The sequence below is a fragment of the Phallusia mammillata genome, chromosome 6, assembly GCF_965637545.1.
Source record: "Phallusia mammillata chromosome 6, kaPhaMamm4.hap1.1, whole genome shotgun sequence".
Classification (NCBI taxonomy): Eukaryota; Metazoa; Chordata; class Ascidiacea; order Phlebobranchia; family Ascidiidae; genus Phallusia; species Phallusia mammillata.
In genome coordinates this window covers 2,868,849-2,893,311 of record NC_137257.1, presented here as the reverse complement: position 1 = coordinate 2,893,311, position 24,463 = coordinate 2,868,849, and the positions used below count along the sequence as shown (strand labels likewise).

Here is a 24,463-nt window from a genome sequence, read left to right as displayed (position 1 = left end):
AAAACTAAGTTGGTAAATGCAATTTATGGTATGTTATATTTTCTGATTGCCTAAAATTCAACTGAATTTCCATAAAGTATAGTCAAAATTTTAAAAACAAGCTTTTTAGACCATAAACTTTGTGTTTAAAGTTGCAACAATAAAAAATAGTATGGCACATAGAATTGAAGTTGATAAGTTACTAAACAGCAAAATTGTCTTCTTGTGAATAAATATACTTATAGAAACACAAAATTCCTTCTAATGATATAAAATCCCTTCTTTTGGTATCATCAAAATAGGAATTACTTGATCACAGCATTCAGTATAATTTGTTTACAAAGCATACATTAGTACTGTACAGCTGATAACTCAATAATAGTTTATTGGACAAACTGAACAACACCAATTGATAACTTTGTTTCAAGTTTTTTGTATGCATTCATTTTTTCCATGCATAGTTTATTTAAAGAATATGAACCAGGAAAATAAATTTCAAAGTGTTCAAAACTCATCCACAATTCACCACAACATTTAACAAACCATTGCCCCAATAATTAATCAACCAATAATAGCAAATTTTAAACAAGAAGTATTACAAATACAGTATTTCAATGATTTAATAAAAAACCTGTTATCATATATGCTAAGACATGCTACGAAAATCTATAAAGTGACAGCATAAAATAGTTATCATTTGTGTAATTTAAAGAACCGTAATTTTCCAAGTATAGTGCGCCCCCGTGCATAATACGCACCCTAAAAATGGCATGTCAATGCTGGAAAAAAGCCTGTACCCATGTATAATACGCACCCAAATTTTGACTCTTACTTAAGTCCGTAAACGTAAAATTATTTCAGAAAAAAGATCATCTTTGGGAACAACCGGATGTTATTCTGCCGATCTTTATCACTGCGCATGCGCTAGCAAACTCGATAGCGAAGAAATGTTTCGGATTTGTGTAGGGTACATTGTGACAGCAAACGAGCAGGTGATCGAGCAAGCGTCTGATACGAGAGCATTGTGTACGTATAGAGCGTGTTTGAAGTGAACAGCAGAGCAGAAAGGAACAAGGCAAAGTGTTGTGAAATAAAAAAGAATGGGCAGTGTGCAGTCTCTGCTTAGTATTTGTTGAAACTAATCGGTAGAGAACTGAACTCTCGCTCTTTATATAGCTGACGTGTCTTGCGCATCTGTTCTGCGCATCGGATCCGAATTTCCGCCGCCGAGTTTGAATATCTAGCGCCATCTAGGTGTCGATTTTTAAACTAGTACTGTAATGGCGGCCTCCACATGATATCCGGTCTGCGATGGAGATTAAAAAACAAACAATATTTGACAATAACACACCATCAAGGATTGCACCATCGCATCAAACAATGTGTCGTCAATTATGAATTTTACTGACTAAGTGTGTTGGGCAGGATGGCTGAATGTGATGCGCGATTGACAACAAACAAGAAGAAAGGTGTGATTTCTAGTTTTATTTCGAGGGAGATTTTTTTCAAAAATTGTTGTACCCATGCATAATGCGCACCCCAGATTATAGGACAATAAATTAATTAAATTTTGCGCATTATGCACGGAAAATTACGGTATAATTGAAAATTCAGGGACCATAAAAAGAAAAAAGATTTGTTTAAATTAGGTTGCAGAGTAGAAATGTGTAAGGTCGAACTTCAACTCCTAATAGCATTATTTTTTATATTTTTAATGACTACAACTCCTTGTGTTTAAAGTAACGATTCCTTTAAAATGATATTTTTTTCTCTAGAACTTTTCTCAACAATTTTCCAAAGCAGAATTGGAACTGTAGGAGTCAGGGTTTAATAAAGAAATGAGCCCAACTCCTTGTATTGCATGTAGACACCTAATTAAAGCCCCATATGAAACCCCAAACTCCATGCATCCCTGGTTAAGAAATTATGATGCAAATAGCAATCCTAAATATTGAAAGAAGAATGCAGAAACAATAGGACTGTCAAAATTTCCTGCAAAAATACAAACAGATGACCCAATACCACTGAAAAGAGAGATCACCACTTTGAAACAACGCAAAACATGCAACAAACGAGGTCGTATTTTTACCAGAAACTAGCTTAGCAGGATCAGGACATGTTGGGCTTTCATCAGCTATTGCCAAAACTGCATCACTGTATGTTACGTCCAATGCTGTTGTGCACAGATCAGAATTTAAAAACAGAAGAAAACACTAAGATCTAGTTTTTTTTATATCAAAATCGCTTTGGACTCTTTTCCCAACGATTATCACAGGAAAACATCATGTCTGAATTTTAAATTTATGTACGTTTGATGCTATCTACAGTATAGTACAAGATCAATATATTTATTGTGCATATTTAATAGTGTAAAAAAGTCTTTTGGCCACAGTAACCAGACACAATTTTGATGATTTTAGTCTGATAAGGAAGCAAAACATACCTATTATGTAAGAGCTCCTACATAACTTTTAACACAAAAAAGATCTTGCAAATTTTCTTTTGGTCACAGCAGACTAGCACAAAAACATCGACAATTAATGATGTATAACAAAGATCTTACATTGCTCAGCAGTTGGATCTGCCTCAGATTTTGTTGGAGTTTGTTGTCCTGGATCACCAGAAGTGGACAAAACATCCGCCTCACCTACAACACAATAATATACCTTTGTTGGGAAGTAACACAAATAATGTAGATCACAACCCTATTAACAAACAGCAGATGCATTACCTGCTTGCTCCCCAGTTATTCTGGAGACTTCAAAGTCGTTTTGAAACACTAATGAAATCACATATGCCACAAGCATTATGAATAGGGTAAGTATAAGAGATTTGGCCGAGCCCAGCCAGAACCAGAGTGCTCGGTACCAAGCATTGCTGTTTTTGATGCTCAGTGCTCAGCCAAGCAATTGCACAAACTCAAGTTGGGTCACCTGAAGATTCTGTTGGGTCGCCTGTTTTTGTGACAATAATAGGATTTACTCTTTGACTTCATTTCGTAGCGTTATTTTTTAATTTCCCAAGGCTAAATCAGGTATTTTAAACGATGGGTATTTCGTCCAACGAGGGGTTGATGGTGATAGTTTTTAAAGTTGGGAGCAATATAAGCTTACAAGAACTGTGAAACTCAGCTAACTTTATCTTACAAGCAGATTTAATTCGTCTTGCAAACAAACACCAGGGACAAGGGACGCATCAGCATAAACGTGCCGCTATTTGAACATATTTTTTACTGACAATTGTTTGTGCTTTTTGTGATTTTGAGAGCAAGGCTTGGCATTAAATTAGCCACAGGGGACACTTTATTAAAGCTATGTATGGTGACGGGTCATACTTTATGAAAACAACGGTAACGAGCTTTCCCTTAAACTTGTTTTGCTTTCACACTTCCTATAGGCCTAAAAGCGCTTTCCAAACTGTGAAGTAGTTGTATTCTCCTCTGCCGAGTAATGTCCCATTGTTTTCAACAAAAAAGGGTATTGTTTGCGCATAATCATAATATTCTTTGTTTATGATGTAACAAACTGTAAGTTGTTGACCCAAAATAATTTTAAGACAACTTGGCATGATAATGATTAGTTCTTCTTCTTAAGTTCGGGCTAAATGGAAATGTTTTGTCGAAAAAGCGAATGGTATTTGTTTGATATTTAATTTTTTCAAACAGGCGTAATAATTTACGAAAAACTTCTGATTTAGAGACAAAAACTACAACCGAAATAGTAAGAATACATGTCCATGGGTGTGGTGGAGATAGGAAATTTGGCTTGAAACGCAAAAAATGTTTCGAAATTGTCCATGGGTCGCGGGACGCCACAAAACAAAATTTTGGGAAGTATTTGGGTCGCATCAAAAAAAGGTTGGGAACCACTGTTCTAGGGTGTCCAAGAACCATAATTACTGTGATGGTGGAAAATCATGTACTTCTGGAGCCTGTACAGCTTAATACACCGTTGGTGGCATAAGCGACCTTTTAATGCTAAAACTTGCATGTAATAGAGAATGTTTGTGATGTCACAATGCACCGAACATGCACAGCCAAGTACCAAGCTTTAACATAAAATGCTCGGTGACCCATTTCCCAGAAATACAAACCGAGCTATGGACAAACAAAACAAGTAGTACTCTGTTGAATATGCAGGCTGGCCTGGTAATTATGCATACATTTTGTCAAACTTTTATATGCAATTAACCAGATGATGCAACTAACACGATTATCCAGATAATTTTTATAAGTAACTAAAATTCAAACTGCACTTGTATACATACCTTTAATCCCATCCAATGAAGTATCCAACCCAGAAGGTGATGATTTGGTGCTCGATATCCCAGAAGTTTTATCAGAATTTCTTTGAGCCTGACTTCTCCTGCAAAGTCAAAGTCTTGTTAACAAACCTTACGAAACTTACGACAGGTTTTTCTGAGCCAATAAACCATTAAAAAAAACTTGCCTTCTTGATATTGGAGGTTTCTTCTTATTTTGCCCCATAGCTTTTTGCATAAGTTGCTGAATGTGCTGTAATCCAATACTGGTAAGAGCAACACCATCTTTGTGATACTCCTGCAAAAATACAATGTTTCATTGATAACTTGATAAGATTGACAAGATAGGTAATTTCTTCAAGTCAATAAAGCAATACAAAAAAGTATACAAAAAATTGGGAGAACATTTTTTCTTAACTTCTTTCATGCATTACCATTATAACCAGTGCAAGATCTAACAGTGGCAATTTGCATTGAGTAAAAAACAAAAAACAAAGTAATTAATTGCTACAAAATTTTATCTCAACTCCTTTCATGCAGTACTATTACAACTAGTATAAAATACAAACAGTAACAGTTTACCTAGAGTAAAGAGTAAACGAAAAAAGTAGTTATTAAATGAATTAAATACTATAAAAATTAAATGACTACCATAGCCAATACAGCCTATCTCTTGTCACCAGCTGCACTGATGAGACCTCATTACAAATAGTCTAAAATCTAACATTACCAGGTTGTATCGAGTAACTTTTCCAAAACTCACCTTTACAGCTTCAGCGTCTGATCGTGTTCGGCCTGGGTAAATTCCCGTTGAGGGGTCACCGTCCATCGAGTGAGGGTTGAGGTCAAGATGGGGTGGAGTTGTACCTTTGGGTCGACACAGAATGCACGTGTAACCTTTCTCTAAAACTTTTTCAATATCCGACTCAGAGAATAGGCACTCACAACTGGCATGCAACCACCTAAAACGAACCAATTGAACAAGTTAGTTGAAGGTTGTCGTTTATTGCAATGCTTCGGGGCTGTTATGTAAGCATACATAAAACCATTAACTGCATAAAACAAAATTTAACTGATGATTGAACACTCAGCGAGCATAAAGTATCAGTACCAAGCATTGAATGTCAATATACAAGAATCTAAAGTGATTGCTTAACAAGACATCAAAAATTAACAAGACATAAAACATTAATATTTTAAGCAATGGGGCAGTTTATAAGCATAAAAAGTGATTGTATGCCTTATCTAAACAGTCAAAACATAAAAGAATATTGAAATCAATATTAATACAAAGCCCCAAGGGGTCTTTGCATTTTGCACCCTTTTTGTTCAGTTTTTTTACCATGAGATGCTTAAACAGCATACTTATAGGTTGTGTCTAATCATGTACATTTCATTATTTTGGGCTAAAACAAGTTGACAAGCAATAAAACCTAACTCCACACACCAAATCAGACCTAGTTTAACAAGTCCATGAAAGTCACACCATTTCCAACAGTCAGTTATTTATTTGTATTGTTTTACCTTTCGCAGTGTGAGCATTGCATGATAATCTCCTCATCTCTATAAGACTTTCTGCAGAACGGGCAGTGCGCGAGTGAAGCACACAGACCGCATGAGGTGTAGTTTTCCTGCCAATCACAGTTCGTGCCAGGAGACGTGGAACCACAGTGGGTGCATCGAACACACCTTTGAACAATAAATCAAGTTAGGTAAAGACAAGCAAAGTAAAACACCCCACAACAATATTACAGAAATATACAGCTTGCATGACATCAAGGAACTAAACTGAAAGTTGTACAGTTTTAAACGAGTGACGAAAAGACTCCTGTTGTGGGTTCGAATCCCCCCGCAGGCTAGATTTTTCTAGCCCGTGCCTTGTTATATGGAAATGCTAGGGAGACCGGTTTGATTCGGTATTATACATTAAATGGGCGTGGCATGCTATGAGATTTAAACCAATCCACTAACCAAGTTTTCCATACAATAAACAAATTTATTTGGGTATATGTTTTCAAGTTAATTCTACACACTTTGGTCTCAAATCCAGGAGTAGTTATAAGTTGTACTAACCATTTGCATTTCCAACCCCCTTTAGGGACATGTTGTAATGGAGGTTTCAGGCAATATGTGTGATACGATATATCACAATCGTCACACAGCAGTAAATGAGATGGATTGTCGGCTGCACCACATTCTTCACAAACCTTTAAAACAAGAAGTACAACTTATATGCAAACAAATCCATCAAGCTTTTTTATGTTATTAAGCGAATGATTTTTTAACAATAATAGACTAGGATTTTTTGAATGCTATGCAATTAAACGGTTTATGGGTTTAACCAGAATGCAATTAACCAGATTTGTCTGCAGACATATTAATAGCAACTTACCATATTTTGAATGTTTTTTCTTGTTATCCCTACACTCAGTGGCAAACTTTAGTTTTTACATCTGCGATTGCCTGTCTTCAACTATATTACGAAAATTGTTTTTTTTTACTCACAGTACAATCGAGGCATCTCCATCCCTTCCGAAGTACAACTTTGGTAAGTTTCAGGTTGACGCAGTATGGATGATAACATTGTCCACACTGGGAACAGGCAACCAATCGACCCTCTGCGCCTTGACCAAAACTCCCACATACAACACACATGTCCTGAAAAATAAGTCCTTCATTGGGTATTTGATTGCACCAATAATCAAACACCTAGGCAAATAACAATGCCAAGGACATGAAATGTTATGTTTGTTGTAAGTTTAGAAGTGAGGAAATTTCGATGAAAATTCGATAAAGCTTGTATAATGTGGAACAAAAGGTGCAATAAAATTCAAGTTTGAACATGAGAAACAGTTTGTTCTAAGGCTGGCAAACTTGTATTAAAACCCAATCTTTTAATCATGGAAATATATTACTTACACTAAAAATAAATTTGAAAATCATTTACATTTTGGTTTGTCAAAGTATTTTACAGTTACATGTTGAAATACCTGATTTAAAGTAAAATCATCATCAGCTGAACAAAGTACGACCGTGTTGTGCATTGAATCTCCATACTCCTCATCAGCACTTTCAGGACCCACATCAGCAGCAACGATTGCCCCCAAAACACTCTCGGCACCTACAACACACATTATCTATGTAACAAAGTACTTACAGTGGTTAATCCAGACCCGTTCAAACCACAAATTTGTTCCGGATTACATGAAGGTGCAAATTAGTCCATTAGATCAAGCCTTACAACATTACAAATCATTTGTATCTCAAGTTTTGTCCGGATTAAGAAGATCCAGATTAACCGATGTCAATTATCTAAAGTCATACTACATTGCACAAAATTTGTCCTCGAGTTTTGTCCAAATTAGGCGAAGATCCGGATAAACTGAAGTCAATTACTTAAAGCCTTGCCACATTATGAAAAAATTTGTCCTCAAATTTTGTCCAAATTAGGCAGGATCCGGATTAACTGATGTCGATTAATTAAAGCCTTACCACATTACAAATCATTTGTCTCCAAGTTATGTCCGAATTAGGTGAAGATCCGGATTAACCAAATCCGGTTTAACCCAGGTTTAATGTACATTCAAACACTTTGAATACCACTTTACCTGATACTGAACTGCGCCATCTGCTCCTTGATCTTCGTCGAGCAGATACGCTCGGACTCGGGCTTGGTTGTCCTGGTGAAGTCATTGGTCCAGTTGGGCTGGGAATATTTAGTGCTGGGGTTGCTGAGAGGCCTCCTCGTGGCCGACGGCTGCCTCGGCTGTAAAATATAACACATACATGCACATGAGTGAAAATGTATTTTTTTAATTTGATGCCCAAGTGTTTTTGTTGGCACCTTTTAAAATCAACAATCAGTTCTCACATCATTGTGCTGTATTTTGCAGAAAATAATAACAAATCCCTAATTTCACTAACTCCCTAATCTTAAAAAATCATATTTAAATTTAAAAGAGAATTCGAACATCACTTATAATAGGTGTTGCACCCCTGGTAAACAATCCCTACTTAAAAACTTCATAGACAAAGTATTTGGTAATATTGTGTGTGTAGATTTTTTTATACTTCAACAGTCGCTGTTTTTGTCATTGTTGAAATATGTTTTGTATATTGGCCATATGAACTGGTGTAGCCAAATTAAGTCGTTTAAGTTTGTTGGTATTATAATTTCCTAAAGTTATTATTTGCTAGGGCAATTACCCTTTCAAAATCAACCACTTTCTAACTCTTTTTCTATATTAACACTTACCCTTTTCCTCGGCTATAACCTTTGCCCCTTGCCCCCCGAACTCCAGGTCGTCTTCTGGCAGTGAAAGGTTTTCCCTTTCCAAACATTGTACCGGGTTTACCCATGCCTTTGCCATGACTGTTCGGTGGAGAGTCTGGAAATCAAACACAAGTTTGTTATGTTGCTGGTTTTATAGGTTTGCAAAGCAGTTCAGTGTGAAATAAAATAGAATTTGTTGTTTTGTATCATCCAAATTGTGTGCTAGTTTTATGGATTTTTTACAGAAACTTGGTTGTTTGGTTTATCATTGCTTGAAAACCCATGTGCAGCTAAATCCAATTTGTCACATAACCAATTTGCTGGGCATTTCTGTGTGATGAACCAGGTTTATGCAACTTCAAAATTTTCTTAACAAATAAAAGCAGTTTGGAATTCACATAACCTATAGCATTATGGGACTAACCATACCCTCTGTTTTGAATACATTTGATATAAAAAACATTTACAACAGTAAATCTTTACCAGTTGGGGATAAAGCAGGTTTAGGTTGTGGTTTCGTTGGAGGGGACGAGTCTGATGAAAGTCTACGAGCTTTACGTTTTGGCCATTCTGGTAATTCTTTCGTAAGAACATTTCCTTGGGAGTCTTCGAAGAGCATTGGAACGCTCACAATAGGCTGGTAAGCATCACCACTAAATAATCCACTTAATGGATCCTGAAAAAAGAAAAGGAATTTACTTAAATGCGTAGAAGCGAACTAGCAATTTAAAGGATTTTATTTTACAATTTATAATTTACAAATTTTATACTGTGTTTGTTATAGAAAAACTTTGCATCTGAAAAAATCACCAATTTTTGAGTGAAATTCTACTTCATAAAAAAATGTTGTGTTTGCAACAAAAGAAAGTTAAGATATACATATCGAAAACCCTAAATGCTACTTATACAGGCCAACATTTATCTCACTATAATCCCAGAACTAAAACGAACCTGTGTGTCTGCATCTGGAAATATATTTCCGATATGACTGTCAGAGGACGACTTGCGATCCTGACTGCCGAGTCGTGGATGATGCAGCGAAATATCTCCACTAATATTCCGTTTTTTTAAGTCACCGAGCTGATTTCCAGCAGAAAACAACATGGGATCCGTGCTACTTCCTGAAAAAATTGTGGTAAGCACATATTAAGAACTGAATAAGTGGCAACGAAACTAAACAAAGATTGTGAAGTCGTGCACTTTTGCGTGCAAAGATTTTGACCAAAAACAAAGCCTTTATGATAAACAATTAGTTGCTGCTTTTTAACAAAATTGACAGAAATTTAGAGTCACCAAACATAGAACTATGATTCCACAATACTAAAAAAGATTCTCGATTAAGTACAAATCCAGCAGGCTTCTATACTAAAGTGAGGCTTTCTACAAACTTAAACATTTGTTTTTGTACTAAACAAGCTAATTTGGCCTATTTTTTAAATCACTATTCTGAACCTTAGCTAAACTTTTTTTTTTTTTTTTTTTTTTTAAATGTGTTTGTTAATCCCAAGGACCCCAAACCTGATTGGTTGGTTTAAAACACAAACAACAAACCTTTCATTCCAGTTGATGATTGGTCAGATTCCATACTGGCTGATATATTGGACCTTTTAGCAGCGTCTTTTTGAGAAACATCCTCCAGCAATATACCAGAGGGTCCTGACTTTCCAGGCAGCTGACTTGTCGACGGTGAAGAAAATACAATTGTCTCATCATTCTGTACGAGATCTTCACTTTGGGGAGGCACGTCTTCAGCTTCATCGCGGCAACGAGGACAGCTGTAGTCGGTTCCCATATCGAAGTAAGTGTCCATGTCAATTACGTCCTCACATTCGTCATGGACCTGACAACAATAACAATTACTTGGTAACAAGTTGGCAAACCGCTGGTACGCGTACCAAGGTTGGCATGCAAGGTGGTTTTTCGTGGCATGCCAACCGATTTGCATGTTTATTTGAAGTAACAATTTAACCTGTTACATTGCTTGTTTATAGTTTTTATCATGCCACTGCTTTAAAATTCAGCCTCACATGCACAAAACACTCTACTTTCTCCTTATTATTGAGATCTGCTGGCACAAACCACTATTACTTAGAAAAACGTTGGCATGTGAGGTCATTAAGACATGGAAACAACAAGTAAATTAGCCTGCGTCACCTAAAAGTTTGCCGACCCATGGACTAGGATGTAAGCAAGTGGTTTTACTGGTCAGGAATTACAAAGTGTTGCTTTGTGTCCCAAGTTAACCTACCCATCTTTTGCATTCATTGCAATGTAGCATATCATCTTTATGAGCACCAGCTGGGTAAGCTTTCTTGCAAACTGGACAACTTGATCCTTTACCTCGAAGTTGAAAACAGCTATCACAAACCTATAACACATATTAGTGGAAAAACTTCGTCTGCATATTTCAGTGCTGTTCATGTGGAATATTGTACTTATCCAATTAAGTTTTTAATTTCGACTAACAATTATTGAAGGTCTAATTTGAACAATTAGTGTTGAACGTATAAAAATGACATGGCAAAACATTAAATATCAAGTTCTTCAAAAAATTTGCTTCTAAAAAAAATGTACCGTTGCATTATTTATCAAATCATAAAACTCTTGGGCCATTTATTTTTATAAATAGAGACACTTAAATATTTCAAAGAGCTGTGTAAACTGATACATCATGCAGAATTAAAAATGCATCACTCACAACGACACAACATAAAAAAATGTTTTAAATAGTTTTGACATTATTTGCAGAAAAATATCATTGTGCTAAAAACAGAAAAAATAGTCCTTTAATGTTGAAGATAACGGCCAAAATAGGCGTAAAGAGCGACATGCTTTATTTTTCAAACGTTTCAGCAAAAATTTGGGCCGTTATTTTCACCATTAAACTTATGAATAGATCCATATGCCGTGTTCCAAAATAGTCCTTTATTTAATAATGTCATTTGTGTCAAGATTTTATTCTAGGATATAGTTAAGTCACTTTATAGAAGGTTAAGTCACTCACCTGGTCATTACAATGCCAAATTGAATTGACACCATTTCCTGGTGCTTTCAGGTCGCAATCAATACATCTTCGACAAGCCTAAAATAATAATAAAATTTGATATTCACTGTGTAACAGTAAAACGACAGTCAGATTTTTCCCTAAAATATACTACAAAATTATACACCTATAAGCACACAGACAACCTATGCCTATAACAGTCACATTTTTTTCAGAAATACAATACAAATACATACACCTAAAAACACCATTAAATACAACCTGATCACTGTCAGATTTTGCCTACATGCCTAACTGACCTATATATCACATCCTGTCTTAAACATTACTTCAAATAAATATGTGGCTCTTCCAGCAGTTTTTATTAAACCAAGCCAAAGAGCCACATATTTGTTAACACATTATGCCTGACAGCAAAAGCTTTATTTATTTCCTTCAATAGGTACACAGTAAAGAAACCTACAACCATAAACATATTTTGCTACTAAATCTCTATTCCATATGCATTAAGGATAGTTCCACATCACTGCGTAGCTTGAGTAAACCAGCGCTAGATAGATAACAATACTTCTAATAGTCATTACCTGACAACACCACCCATTCTTTGGGATAAATGACATGGCAGGCTGAAGGCAATATGTATGATATCCTTTGTCGCATGAATCACAAACCAACATTTGATTGTCGTCCCCTGGTTGTCTGCAAAGAATGAAACATGAGCAATTATGTACAGTGGGAAAATTATTTTCTGGCTTTTTAAGTTGGAAAAAGGGTCAGTGTTTAGCAGTGAGTGTTTTGTTGTACTTTTTAATGGAAAGTAAATTGTTTTACAAAACAGGAAAAATTTTGTCATCATCAGTAAAATATAAAGTACAAGCGAAAACAAGCGCTAATGATGACAAAAGTTTTTTGTCGAAACGTCTGTTCAATAAAATGGATACGTTTTATTTAACTTCACTGGCAATTTGTTTTATACTAAAACTACTATTTAAGTCCGTGTGTTGTGTACCTAAGGAAACAAGTGTTATAATTGTTTTTAAAAACAGCACAAATTGTTGGTTAATATGCTCATTCCAATATGCATGATAAAAGATACAAAGTGTTATGTCATCATAACAACAAAATATTTAAAATTTTGGAGAAATTTTAAACTTTGTAGCTTGTAGAAATTAAAACACTTTCTATAAAAGTCTACAGGTACACCACAGGCAGAAATTGGCATTTTGTAAAGGATATCATTTGAGGGAGAAAAAAAAACACTTTTTCTTACCTGCAAGTCTGGCATATTTTGCACTCTGGACATTGCCACCCAACCCGTACCATGGGATTTACATCAACGCGAAGACAACCGCCATGATAGTGGTGACCACACGAGGTGCAAAAGAGAAAGTCCGATATCTCGCCTGTGATAAAAAAAATTATCAAATCTTTCTGACAGACCCTGACATTATTTTCTATGCCAGCAGGTCTCTTTAAAGTGATGTATAAGCATTTAAGATAAGAAGACAATTGGCCAAAATTAATATGGCACAATTTGAAACTACTTAAGAACAGTATGACATTCTAGTTTAATTATTCCTTAATTTTCATTCATATATAAACTTGGCATTGATAAAACACAATAATTAGTTCTATAATGCCACGGTTCCCATGAAAGAAAGTTTGCCTTTTTTTTCAATCTTTGGGGTGGAAACTTGGCCGAATGGCCTGGTGCGCCTGACCCATATACAGACTGATCGGGATTCGTCCCCGGGAGTGTCCTGGGTTCGAACCCCGTGAACGACAAAGGGCAATTTTCAGTTCTCGAACTTTCGCCTGATTGTCGAAAAATACAATAAAAAAAATATATCTTTCTGTAATTTTAGAGAGCTTATGTAAAGCCTGAAAACACATGTTAAGAACCATTGGTTAGTAAACTGTATGAAAATGTTTTCTGGGAGCAGCAATGGGTAAATTTTCCACAAATACAAAAAACAACTGGTGCTGTACCTATATCATCACAGAGGGCACAGTTTAGTTCTTCAGGTGAAGCGATGGACGGAGCTTGTTCCAAGTGATCAGGACACAGCAATAACATGGCTTTGATATCCTGACAAAGGAACAAATGTTGGGTCTTTTTATTCTGATACAGGTGGCCAGGTTTTTTTAAGGTTTGGTTTGGGTGACCGCTAAGTAGTTTTAAGAGACCGCAAGTGTTTCATTTAAATACCAAAAATAGCCATATTTGCTTATTTGGGAAACTGCTGGAGAAATTTGGACACCTTAAAAAAAACACTGCAGGTGGCTAGTATGTGACATTAAAACATCGCTTGTTTTATAATAAAACTTCAAGTCAGTAAACTGCCTGAAACATATTCAATTTTGTTTGTGTAACATAATAAATGAAATGAAGTACTTTCAATTAAAACTAAAAAATAAATGTTGGCGTTTTAGATTTAACATATTTTAAGACATCAGAGTTTGCAAAAAAACTTTCTGTTGTTTTTCATCCTTTTCTAAAAAAATAAACTGTCTGAACAGTAAAATGGACTACAGCTATTTCAACAGACACATATTTTCTCAACATTTCAAAATCAAATTGTTTAAACATGTGTACAAATTATTATGTTCCAATTAAAAGACACCCCTTTGCTAAAATGTAAGATGGTAGTTTAGTGGTATAGTTTTTACTTGAAAACATCCACTTCCAGCAGCACATGGGTAGTGAAAGAGTCTATCGCATCTCAGTGCTTTACACTTTATTGTTGCTCCAAATCTTTGACAGTAACTGCATTTCTGAGACATGCCCCAGTGGACAGCCTGAAAAAAAAATCATCAGTGAAAACTAATGGCAAGTGAAACTTATACAGAAATATATACAGCTGAGATGAACATAATAGCCATAATTTAGATCATCCCTACAGCATTTCATGCCAACCAGCAATCACAACACTCATTTATAAATCATAATATGTCAGGGCCATTGAAGGTATCATACTGAACCATGCCAGTTTTGTTTTGGTCGTTTTGCCAGCATCCCCATGTGGCAAAACGTAGGTTAAAAAATCTAGCCTGTGGTGGGATCTAAACTGACAACATGAGCCTTTTGTGGGTTGCTCTCTACCAACGGAGGTATACCGGCTCAGTGGTAAGTCCGCCAAAAGTCAAACCACAAGCACTGTTAACTACACCTATAGTACAGTTATAGGTTTACCTTATCAACACAGAGTAACTGATAGAGCTCGTTTTGAGTTACACCTTCTGACCAAGCTGCACAGCAGTGGTGTGCAGTAACATGACCTGAAAAGCGAATAAAATACCTTGTTTCATTTTATTCCAAGCATTACTTGAAATAATACAGGGAAAGTAGTCGACAAAATAAAACACCTAACACTGTTTTTCCGTATATATATATATTTTTTTAGACACATCAAAATATAACACAAAATTAAGATTATTTCAGTTTAATGCTGTATGATCCTAAGCTTTTTACCAGTGGATTCAAACACTTGTGTTGGCTCCACCACTTCACCAATTCCAACTGTGCTTAATTCTTCAACCACATCAAATGTCCGAAGCTCGGAGCTACGGCTTGTCGAATCTCGACTGAAAACCAAAAAGCAAGTTTGACTTAATGCACTACCTAAAGGATTTATTAAATACTTTTCCTTGCAAGCTGTTGTCAAAAGGCTTTGTTTACTAACTGTAATCACAACCCATCAAAATACAGTAAGAAGCACTGCATGTACCTATGTCTTGTTTCTCGGCTTCTGCTCCGCGAAGGAGATTTTCCGGTTCTGTCTCCTGACTCTGAAGCTGGAGAATGACCTGATAATGAATCCCTACTGCCTCTAGTCTTCAAAGATGGCCGTCTAAATGGGTTGAAGTTGGGTGTCGGGTCATATCGAGTCAACTCCCCTTGACCAAGAAGACTTTTTTCTCCGTAGTAGCATAAGCCACAAATTGTCCCAGTGCTAAAAACGTATGTGATGGGTAAAAACATATTTACATGTAGTTCTGCCCTGAAAAGTTGCTAAAAAATGTAAGTGCATATTTTGCTACGAAAAACTTAGGTCGCATTACAGAATGTTACAGATAAAACATTGTGTTTTCATCAAAAAGTTCAAAATCTGAACCATACTTGGGGTAGACTTGTGGAGTAGGCACAGGGGTTGAATCATTTGATGAAAATTTATCAGGAACTGGGGTCGAACAAGTCGAAACACTGGCCTCATCTATTTCTTCATATGGACTGTAGTCTGGGTCATTTGAGCCTGTTTCTACATCATCACGTATTCGAGTTCGGCTCCTATGTCTTGGCCTGGTTCAAACAAACATAATCAGTATGGTTTGGCATATGAACAAAACACTATGTGTGATTTGTGACCAGGTGTGGCATCGAACAGAATTGGTAAGGCATGCCTTTCAACATGTTACTCCAAACAAATTGGAGCGCCGTTGAATGGCCACTTTAGCCAATATGGCCAAAGCCCTGTCACCAGCTGCACTGATGAGACCTTATAAGTCGAAACAGTGTGCAGTGTCCACAGCTTACAAAAAGTTTGGCAATGTTAAAAAACAAGAACTGATGGTTGAAGAGAAATCAATTAAACAGATCGAACTTTTTTCTGCGCGATCCTTTAGGCCTGGTTTTGGTTTCTGGTACGATGGGACTGCTGTCAGCTTGCAAGGAATCTCGCGACGTCTCATCTTGGACAGACATTCTACAAATACAATAATCTTTTTTATGATTTTTCTTTTATTGGGTCTGAAATCTTTAAACAACATTTCAACAACAGCTGATCAACAAAACATCCTTTTTGTGGTAAATGTGCACAATTGGCAAAAACAACACAATCAAAACGGCAAAAACTATTAAAAAATACATTTTACCTCTCGGTTAACAGCTAAATTGCAGCATTAAACAATTTTTCCATGTCCATTAAAACATGATGCGAAAGCAGTTGAAATTTTCTTTTTGCAAATCATCCGTCTTTTTCAAAAAAATTATAATACGTTATTGGTATTTTTACACAAACCAGATTTCTCAAACTACAACACAGTATTTATTAATAAACAACAAAATACTTGAAAAAACAGACGGCAATTAAATAAGCACATGTCAATGAAAACATCAACAATTTTATAATAAAAACATGACTTGCAATATTTTCAAAAAAAAACAAAAACGATTAACGTAACATTCTAATGCTAAATGCAGAAAGGAGTCAAAAAATGCTGTTTGCATTCGCTATTTTTATCACAATCATGAAAACAATTGAAAGCTTCACTTTTCTGGCAACAGCCCCTTTCGCTAACATCGGATGAGACATCAATCAGTTTCGAGTCCCAACATAGATTTCTGAATTAAAATTTAACGCAAAATAGATTTTTAGGTGCATGCATTAAATTAAAAAAATTCCACTGACATAGTCTTTAAAAATAAAGTTTTAAAAGCAGCACTACAGGAAGAAAAGTTAAAAAATCGACAACACCGCCGTTTTAAACGTTACTCTCATCCACTTTAAATCTTGGCGGACTATTTTCCTTTTTCTTTTTTTCCTGATGTTGCTGTAACAGGAAAATTTGTCTGCAGGAAAGTCCAATTTCCGGTCCGAAAGGTTCGCAATGACATGGCGAAACGGTTGACCCGCGATCGTGAGTTGGAAGAAAAAAGCCGCCGATGCTGCGACGGAATCAACAAGACAATTCACCTGATTGCGAACGAACCTTCTATGGGCTTGTACCGAATACAGCAGCACATTCATAAAGCTCTTCCGAAGTGTGTTGAATGTCAGAGGAGCGTATCTTCCGACAGTGCAAGATTAAAGGTGCTTAGTGTGTTATTATTTTCTTTTTTTAATACCATTTGAGCAAAAAAAAAACATGTTTTTTGTGTTGGTAAATCACTATTCTGCATTTTAATTTGACTTTTTTGCACAAGAATTGCTGTTTTGAGATGTTAGACTGTAGAAGTGGGCCCAAACTCATGCTTTTAAAAACTGTAAATGTTTTTTGCCTTATACTTACCAAAAGTTATTGATTTTGCAAACTTACGATATTGAGACAGCATAAAACATGCAATTTTGCAATGAGGTTATGTTGTTTATTGTTCAAGAGATTGTATGTGCTGAATTTATACAACAAAAGTTTATTTCCCACAGACCCTTGCTTTTGATGTGACTGAAGCGACATCTGTATTGCAAAGCATTGAAAAGACTCAAGAAACATTCAACAGCATTGAATCCACCTTGAGAAAAGCAGTAACCTCTGCTGCAATGATAAACATGAACCATAAGTTAATTACCAAACAAAGCTAACACTAATGTTCATGTGGACTTTTGTCTGTTTGTTTGAGCGTTATTTTGATACAGTTGGGTTCAAGTTTGTTTGCTAAACTGAAAACTCCCTTTACTGTTGTTTCCTTTAGCATTTGATGACTTTGTTTAAAATCTTAAACTGAAAAATTCTACTCTCTAAATATATTTTGCAATCTACCCATTATGACTGCATCCAAAAGATAAATTTATATTTGTTTTGCCTTTTTTAAAGGTTTTCGAAGTTGAATTTTGTTGATTTGTTTGTGTGTAGTTAGCACTGTGGGCAATTTACCAAACTAAGTGAAAAGCATCTAAAATTTTGACCTCCTGGCCTATTGAGGACTGTGTCCACATGGACTTTTTGAACTTTGTTAGACAGAACAATGGTCTTTTTGTAATGTGTGTGTGGTCTACTTTCCATTTAAATCTTTTTGACACGTGTTTTTATTTATTTATTAGTTCTGCAACAATGCAGTCACACATTTTTTTGAAGAAACTACTAAATGTGCAATAAACAAAACATCAATTGTTAACATAACAGCTGTAATATTTCAAAAATAGTTATAAGTTTGTAACAGGTTTAATAGCAAATGTGTACATACATATGTCCACAAACCAAATGAATGAAACTATTCAATGCCTGCAGTGCTAAATTAAGGTAATAAGCCACAATTAACAGTGCAGTCTATATTTTTGATTTGAACTCTCTTTCTTAACGTCCATGGCCCTTGAAAAACATTTGACACCAAACCTTTTGTGCGGCACTATTTATATAATTCCAGAATATAGCATTTACACTAAACAGGGTGGTATATCAATTCGTCTCATCACAACTCCATTTGCCAGTTTTTCCGCCATGTTTGCGGCCACGGGATCAGCGTTCATAGTTGCCACGGCGACCACAACGTCCTTTTTGAGGTAATAGGCGGCAAATTTTCGCGCGCTTACGTCACCGCATATAGACACGTCATCGTATCCTGACCCGTGTCCAGCATAACGTATGCTGCTCCCGTACTGCACTGTCCAGAAGAACGGGACCGAGTTCACTGATTGGCCGGATGTCGGGAAAGAAGTTGCCGCAGATTTTCCGCTCTTTGTACGTTGAAGTGATTTCACTATATCGAGGCCTGCAATGCGACCGTGGGCGTGCGCCATTTGCCAATGTTGTATGTTGGACAATTCGCCATCTGTTTTTCAATAAAGTTTTAGTATAAGCAGAGCCCATATATTGTCGATACCATGGCTCTGGTATAAGCACCAAAAAGCTACAGAACCCCGTTCTTCATTGGTGCATTTTGTCAAGCTAAATTTAAAATTAGCTTCAAACTTGATTTAGTAACAGTTTTAGTCACTTCAATTTCACTTTGTAGCTACCTTTCATGGCCAACGGGAAAAGAGCAACATCGCCCACAGCATACACATTGGGCACTTTTGTTTGCATTCTTGCATCAACAGGTATAAAGCCACGATCAGTGAGCCTTAATTCCGAATCATTGAGAAACTGAGTTGCAGGATTCACGCCTAAAACCACCTCCATTAGTGCATGCATGGTTACAAAAAATATTGTGGCATTTGAGTCCTATAAAATTGTCATAAGGACACAAAAATTAAAGTAGCCTACGGTTTGTGCGGCAATGATTTTGCAAGTTAAAACAGTTTACCCGCTGTTTAATGAACATTATTATCTGACCATTGATTCTATTTGTATATGGAACTGAAGATGCCAGTTAGGCGATATATATGTATATTCAATGTAAATCCATTAACTGACTCTGCGCCAGACCATTCGGCCAAGTTCCTGCCTTTATCAATATTTACCTATTCCGACCACAACGACATCTGCGTCTAGAATGTTTCCATCCGAAAGTTTTACTTTCTTCACACTAGAGGCACCATCTCCTTCCCCGCCTACCAAACCCACAACACCCGCTTTAGGGTAAAACAGTACAGAACCCTTTTCCTCGTTCATTTGCATTATCATTGTGCCAACTTCTTTGCCTAGCGAACCTTCAAAGGGAACCTACAACAACATGAGTTAACATTAAAGCAATTTTGCTAAAATGGACATCATTTGTTGTTATTTAATTCGCTTTTATTAACCTAATGTGACCTGGACAACTGGATGTGATTTGGACATCATGAGAAGAAACCTTTGAAAACAACCTAATAGACAACTCATTTTTCAATTATTAAAATTACAAGCTATGACGTCACGTTTGGATGACGTCCCAGGTCCCCGAAAGTTCGTATGCCCAAATCGTGAAAACCGTCCAATTTTAAGCATAGACAACAACTGTATCTTATCATTGTAAGCAAGTAGCTTATCATTGTACCGACGATCTTTTGCCGCACACAACTGATACAGATTCAGCGATTTTCTTGTCTGCCAGATAAGCTGCAACTTCCATGCCTATGAAGGAAGAACCGACGACAACGACCTTGCGATCTGCACAGAAACAAAAAGTGCTTTGCAGAAAATACATTATTTACGACCAAAAAACCCATAAGATTGAAAAACAAAAAATAAATGAAACGATTAACCTAAAAATTTAGTTACAATTTTTGTTCATGCTTAAAGAATATAAATAAGGTTTCACGAAACAAACAAACAAACAAACAAACAAACAGGTCTTTTATCACTAACTAATGACGCATAATGAATACAAATTAGGCTGTAGAAAAAATTCGTCTTCACCTTTACTTGCTTCAGCAATTGCGTTTGCGTCATCTGGGGTTCGTAAAACGAAAATGTTTTTTAAATTCCATCCAGGAGTGGGCGCTAGAGTGCGTGGCTGACCACCGGTGGCGATCACAAGTTTATCATAAGTAACATGAAGGTTTCCGTTTGCTGTACAATCCGGAACTGGCTTTGAAACCTTCACGGATTTGGTTACAACATTCACGCCGACCACTTCCTGTGAATAGATAATGTTTGTTTCAGTTTAGTCTTAGTTATAAGTCAGAAACCTTCGGAATTATTTCGTCAAGATTGTCGAGTGCTTAGCTCAAGCGCTTTGTGTTCATAAGGTTGAGTGGAGTTTATTTAGCTTGGTGAAAGACAACAAAGCAACACAATTGCACTGAAACAAACACCAAGCCGGATAGCTGCGCAAAGTTGAAACGTTAAGTAGCGCAAAATAGTATGGCACAAAAAACTCACACAAAAAATGATTTAACGGACGTTTTTTAAAGAAAACAGGCAGCCGACTAATTGTGAGCATAACGCATCTAGGCTTGCCCCCACCAAGGATAAAAATAAAACAAACAAATTATAAATCGTTGTAAATTATACGGCGGGATTCGAACCCAAGCTGACAAGTGCAACATACAAGACAGGCAAGGTTGGTAGAGAACCAATCCCAACACAGGCTAAATTTTTCTAGTTTGCTGTGCCGTTCGGGAATGCTTTGAAGACTGGCTTGACTCGGTATAACGCTTTCAATTGACCTGGCGTGTTATGATTTACAAATGTGTATGCCGTGATCGCTGGTCCACATGGATACTTCATGGCCGATCCCAGGTACAAATGTAGGCTATTCATCTTAGCTAAAGCGTACATGTGTTAAGTTAGCTTTTGCTTACCACATTGTTATGTAACTCGATTCCAATCGACTTGTAGTAATCTGCATTGCCTCTAAGGTAGGCTTTATCGGGTTCAATGTTAAGAGCTTTACTGAGTTTCGGTCGATCGTAGGGTGGATGCCTATCTTTGCTTAGCAACACGATTCGACCTGTGAAGCCCTCTTTGCGCATAGTTTCCGCGCAGGTTAGAGAGGAAGGCCCACCTCCAATTATCACAACACGACCGTCTTCGTCATAGCAATCTGTTCATGATGGCAAACAAAGGTTGGTGATTGTGAACAGAGGAATAGATCGAAACAAAATGTATTTTACAATTTTCGTTGTAACCAAAGGCCTCATTAGTGTGGTTTGTATGCTAAAACCAGCATTTAAACAATATATGAACCAGTGGTGGGAATAATTTTTTTTGTCAGCCGGTTTTATCACAAAAATCACATTTCTCAGCCGGTTCTGTTACAAGCAGTCCATTGACAGTAACCAGTAATGCTAACCGATTCGCTGATCTCATAAAATTTCGCGAGAACCTGTGCGAACCGGCTGGGCTGAATCCTACCACTAATATGAACGCCCTTCTCTTTACCAGGTACAGTTTGTTACCATATGTTTCCATACCCTTGGAGTTACATTAACGGTTAAAGTCCAAGGGTATGGGAGCAATGATAGGTTGTAAATGCGTTAAAGTTTAACGTATTTGCAACTGCTATATAGGTTTGCGCAGTTGTGTCCCGTGTTTTTCGTGCCACATTATCACAACGTCCATGTTATAAAAAATTGTCACCAAATTTTTCAAAGCATTCAGTCCTTAAAGACAATTGGATCAATCGGAATTAAACCTTTCAAATGCTCCCAAACATTTTTTTGAAGATACGCCTGAGACGAAATAAGCAAACAACAAAACAAGGCCGCTTATAAAGGAACTGAATATAGTTTTGTAATAACAAAATAACAACAATTCCCGCCAATTAGCATTTGGTATAAGCTTACTGCTAGCAGTGATGGGATTCAGCCGGTTCGCACCGGTTCTATTTAGAACCGTCTCACAAAATTTTATGAGATCAGCGAACCGGTTAGCATTACTGGTTACTGTCAATGGACTTTTTGGAACAGGACCGGCTGAAAAATATGACTTTTGTGATAAAACCGACTAACAAACAAAATTGAATCCGACCACTGGGTATGAGCCGTGACGGTGCAAATCGTGATGAACGACCTTAGGCATGACGCCGGCTTTAAATTCACGATGACTCAGCAATTTAAATAATCAGTAGTAACTACTACTACTTACTGGAGCTGTCTAGCCCTGTTTTGCCTGCCAACATATTTCGTTTGTTATTGGTCAGCTGATCGCGTCTTGCCCGAACTATGACGTCATCGCTTTCGATACGGACCTGTGACGAAATAAAAAGACGACGTTGATAGTTTTAGATGTTTTTGTTTATTACTGGGCTTTAAATGTTGCGAACATTTAGGTTTGTTAAAAGGTATGGTTTTAAAATTAAAAGTTTTAATTAAAAGTTTTGATTTTAAAAGCATTGCCTCTACTTCACCTTTGGGGCGGAAAAGGAAATTTCTGGGTTTACTACTGGTCAAAATACCAAAAAAAAGAAAAAAAAGTAGCGTATGGATAACAATAGGTGTTTATAAAGTTGCAGTCAGCTATATATCCCTGTTAAGGCCTAAATACCTATGCATCGCTAAATTTGATTGTACAAACATCACCTAAAACATGCAAACTCGATATTTGATATATTCTTTAGGTCAGCGGTTCCCAAACTTTTTCACTATTTCCTCCAAACGGTCCCTTTGCCATAATTTCGAGGGTTCGCGGTCCTTAAGCCTGAATGTGTATTTCAGAAAAACGAAATTTGATTGCAGAATTTTAGCTAGTTATGCAAAATTGCGCACTACAATGATCCAAAGACAGTATTTCACATCAGACAAGACAAAAAACATTACGATTGTGCGCGAACAATTGCATTTTTGTTAGTTGACATGCAATAAACGCTATTGTTTAGCAATGAAGACAGTCGATTCTCACTTTTACTTTGATTTAAACTTATTTAGTGGTACAAACTGACGCCAAATAAGATTATAGAATTACTTCAACCTTTTCACGGTCCCCACAAAATTGCCTAACGGACCCCTAAAGGACCGCGGACCCTAGTTTGGGAACCGCTGCTTTAGGTAAACAAAACGTGAAATCAACAAAGAGTCAAATTTAGTTTACTTGAAATGAATGAATACTGTCGAGGCCAGGGAAGTCTTCTATGTCACCAGTTTCGGCGTTAAAACAAGCTCCGTGCCACGGACAGCGAATTCGGCCGTTGTTGAGCACTCCTTTGATCAATGGAGCACCGTAATGTGTACATTTGTGACCAACGGCGGTTATTTTGCCATCCTTGTGCCTACGAACAAAGGCGATTATTTGTAATTGATGTTTTGGCAGAACTTCGGTACCACAATTTCATCAAAAGAATTTCTAAGTTACTTTCAAACGGTTTGGGTATCCCTACCTATATGTTACTTTTGGTTTTCACGCTTAATGCGTAAAGGCATATATTCCACTTTCATACCTTATGATTTTATCTGACTTACGTTTAGTGTTCAATGACAAAAAACAATCAAATGAATTGTGAATTGAAACGTTTATGCCCATAGACTTATAGTACCATCATAATATACAAAAACACATTGAACATCTAGCCTGTAAGCTTTGGCATTTAGTTACATGGCTGATAGAAAAAAACATGGCTACTTGAAACAGAAAACAGAACCTATTTACCGAACAATTAAGCACTTTCCTTGTCCTAATTCAACTTCTTTCATGCATTCTGACTTTCCATTCTCAGTAGCAACAGAAAGATCCTCAACTTTGCAAACAGACTCTTCAAAAAACTCGTCACTCATATTGCAGTTAAAGTGAACACTGCTCCAATAAACCTACACCACGAAGCCTTTGAACAACACGACCGTATAATTTGGTGTGGGGAATTGAAAACGGCGTTCCGCTAAGCTGAAAATGACGATAGTAAACAAAAAAAGAGTAGGCGTTTCCCGTGGTAATGT

General features: G+C 36.6%; 3 protein-coding genes across 3 annotated transcripts in view; 1 reads left to right on the top strand and 2 right to left on the bottom strand.

The window, feature by feature from the left end:
• LOC145232686 (histone-lysine N-methyltransferase 2C-like) overlaps nt 1-17,065 on the bottom strand; it is a 27,101-nt gene extending 10,036 nt beyond the window's left edge. Inside the window, exons 1-26 of the mRNA XM_080097355.1 lie at nt 16,389-17,065; nt 16,118-16,219; nt 15,637-15,816; nt 15,245-15,469; nt 14,989-15,101; nt 14,710-14,795; nt 14,187-14,315; nt 13,506-13,605; nt 12,787-12,919; nt 12,101-12,215; nt 11,517-11,594; nt 10,761-10,880; nt 10,064-10,352; nt 9,464-9,633; nt 8,996-9,188; nt 8,495-8,627; nt 7,848-8,005; nt 7,230-7,360; nt 6,745-6,897; nt 6,313-6,446; nt 5,764-5,928; nt 5,003-5,201; nt 4,428-4,537; nt 4,246-4,343; nt 2,543-2,626; nt 2,069-2,152 (exon numbers count right to left, since the gene is read on the bottom strand). Coding sequence (XP_079953481.1) covers nt 2,069-2,152; nt 2,543-2,626; nt 4,246-4,343; nt 4,428-4,537; nt 5,003-5,201; nt 5,764-5,928; nt 6,313-6,446; nt 6,745-6,897; nt 7,230-7,360; nt 7,848-8,005; nt 8,495-8,627; nt 8,996-9,188; nt 9,464-9,633; nt 10,064-10,352; nt 10,761-10,880; nt 11,517-11,594; nt 12,101-12,215; nt 12,787-12,919; nt 13,506-13,605; nt 14,187-14,315; nt 14,710-14,795; nt 14,989-15,101; nt 15,245-15,469; nt 15,637-15,816; nt 16,118-16,218 — 3,481 coding nt within the window. The 5' untranslated portion in view covers nt 16,219; nt 16,389-17,065. The remainder of the gene's footprint in view (nt 1-2,068; nt 2,153-2,542; nt 2,627-4,245; nt 4,344-4,427; nt 4,538-5,002; nt 5,202-5,763; nt 5,929-6,312; nt 6,447-6,744; nt 6,898-7,229; nt 7,361-7,847; nt 8,006-8,494; nt 8,628-8,995; nt 9,189-9,463; nt 9,634-10,063; nt 10,353-10,760; nt 10,881-11,516; nt 11,595-12,100; nt 12,216-12,786; nt 12,920-13,505; nt 13,606-14,186; nt 14,316-14,709; nt 14,796-14,988; nt 15,102-15,244; nt 15,470-15,636; nt 15,817-16,117; nt 16,220-16,388) is intronic.
• LOC145233818 (BLOC-1-related complex subunit 8-like) lies at nt 16,991-18,353 on the top strand. Its single transcript, XM_080098604.1, has 2 exons — nt 16,991-17,326; nt 17,660-18,353. Exons 1-2 carry the CDS (start codon nt 17,129-17,131, stop codon nt 17,813-17,815), a joined length of 354 nt encoding a protein of 117 aa, XP_079954730.1. The 5' UTR covers nt 16,991-17,128; the 3' UTR covers nt 17,816-18,353.
• On the bottom strand, nt 18,244-24,463 carry LOC145233817 (apoptosis-inducing factor 3-like). Its single transcript, XM_080098603.1, has 9 exons — nt 24,180-24,463; nt 23,625-23,802; nt 22,683-22,785; nt 21,398-21,639; nt 20,511-20,730; nt 20,149-20,261; nt 19,634-19,835; nt 19,190-19,336; nt 18,244-19,002 (listed from the first exon to the last, which is right to left on the bottom strand). The coding sequence occupies exons 1-9, from the start codon at nt 24,302-24,304 to the stop codon at nt 18,608-18,610; spliced, it is 1,725 nt and encodes a 574-aa protein (XP_079954729.1). The 5' UTR covers nt 24,305-24,463; the 3' UTR covers nt 18,244-18,607.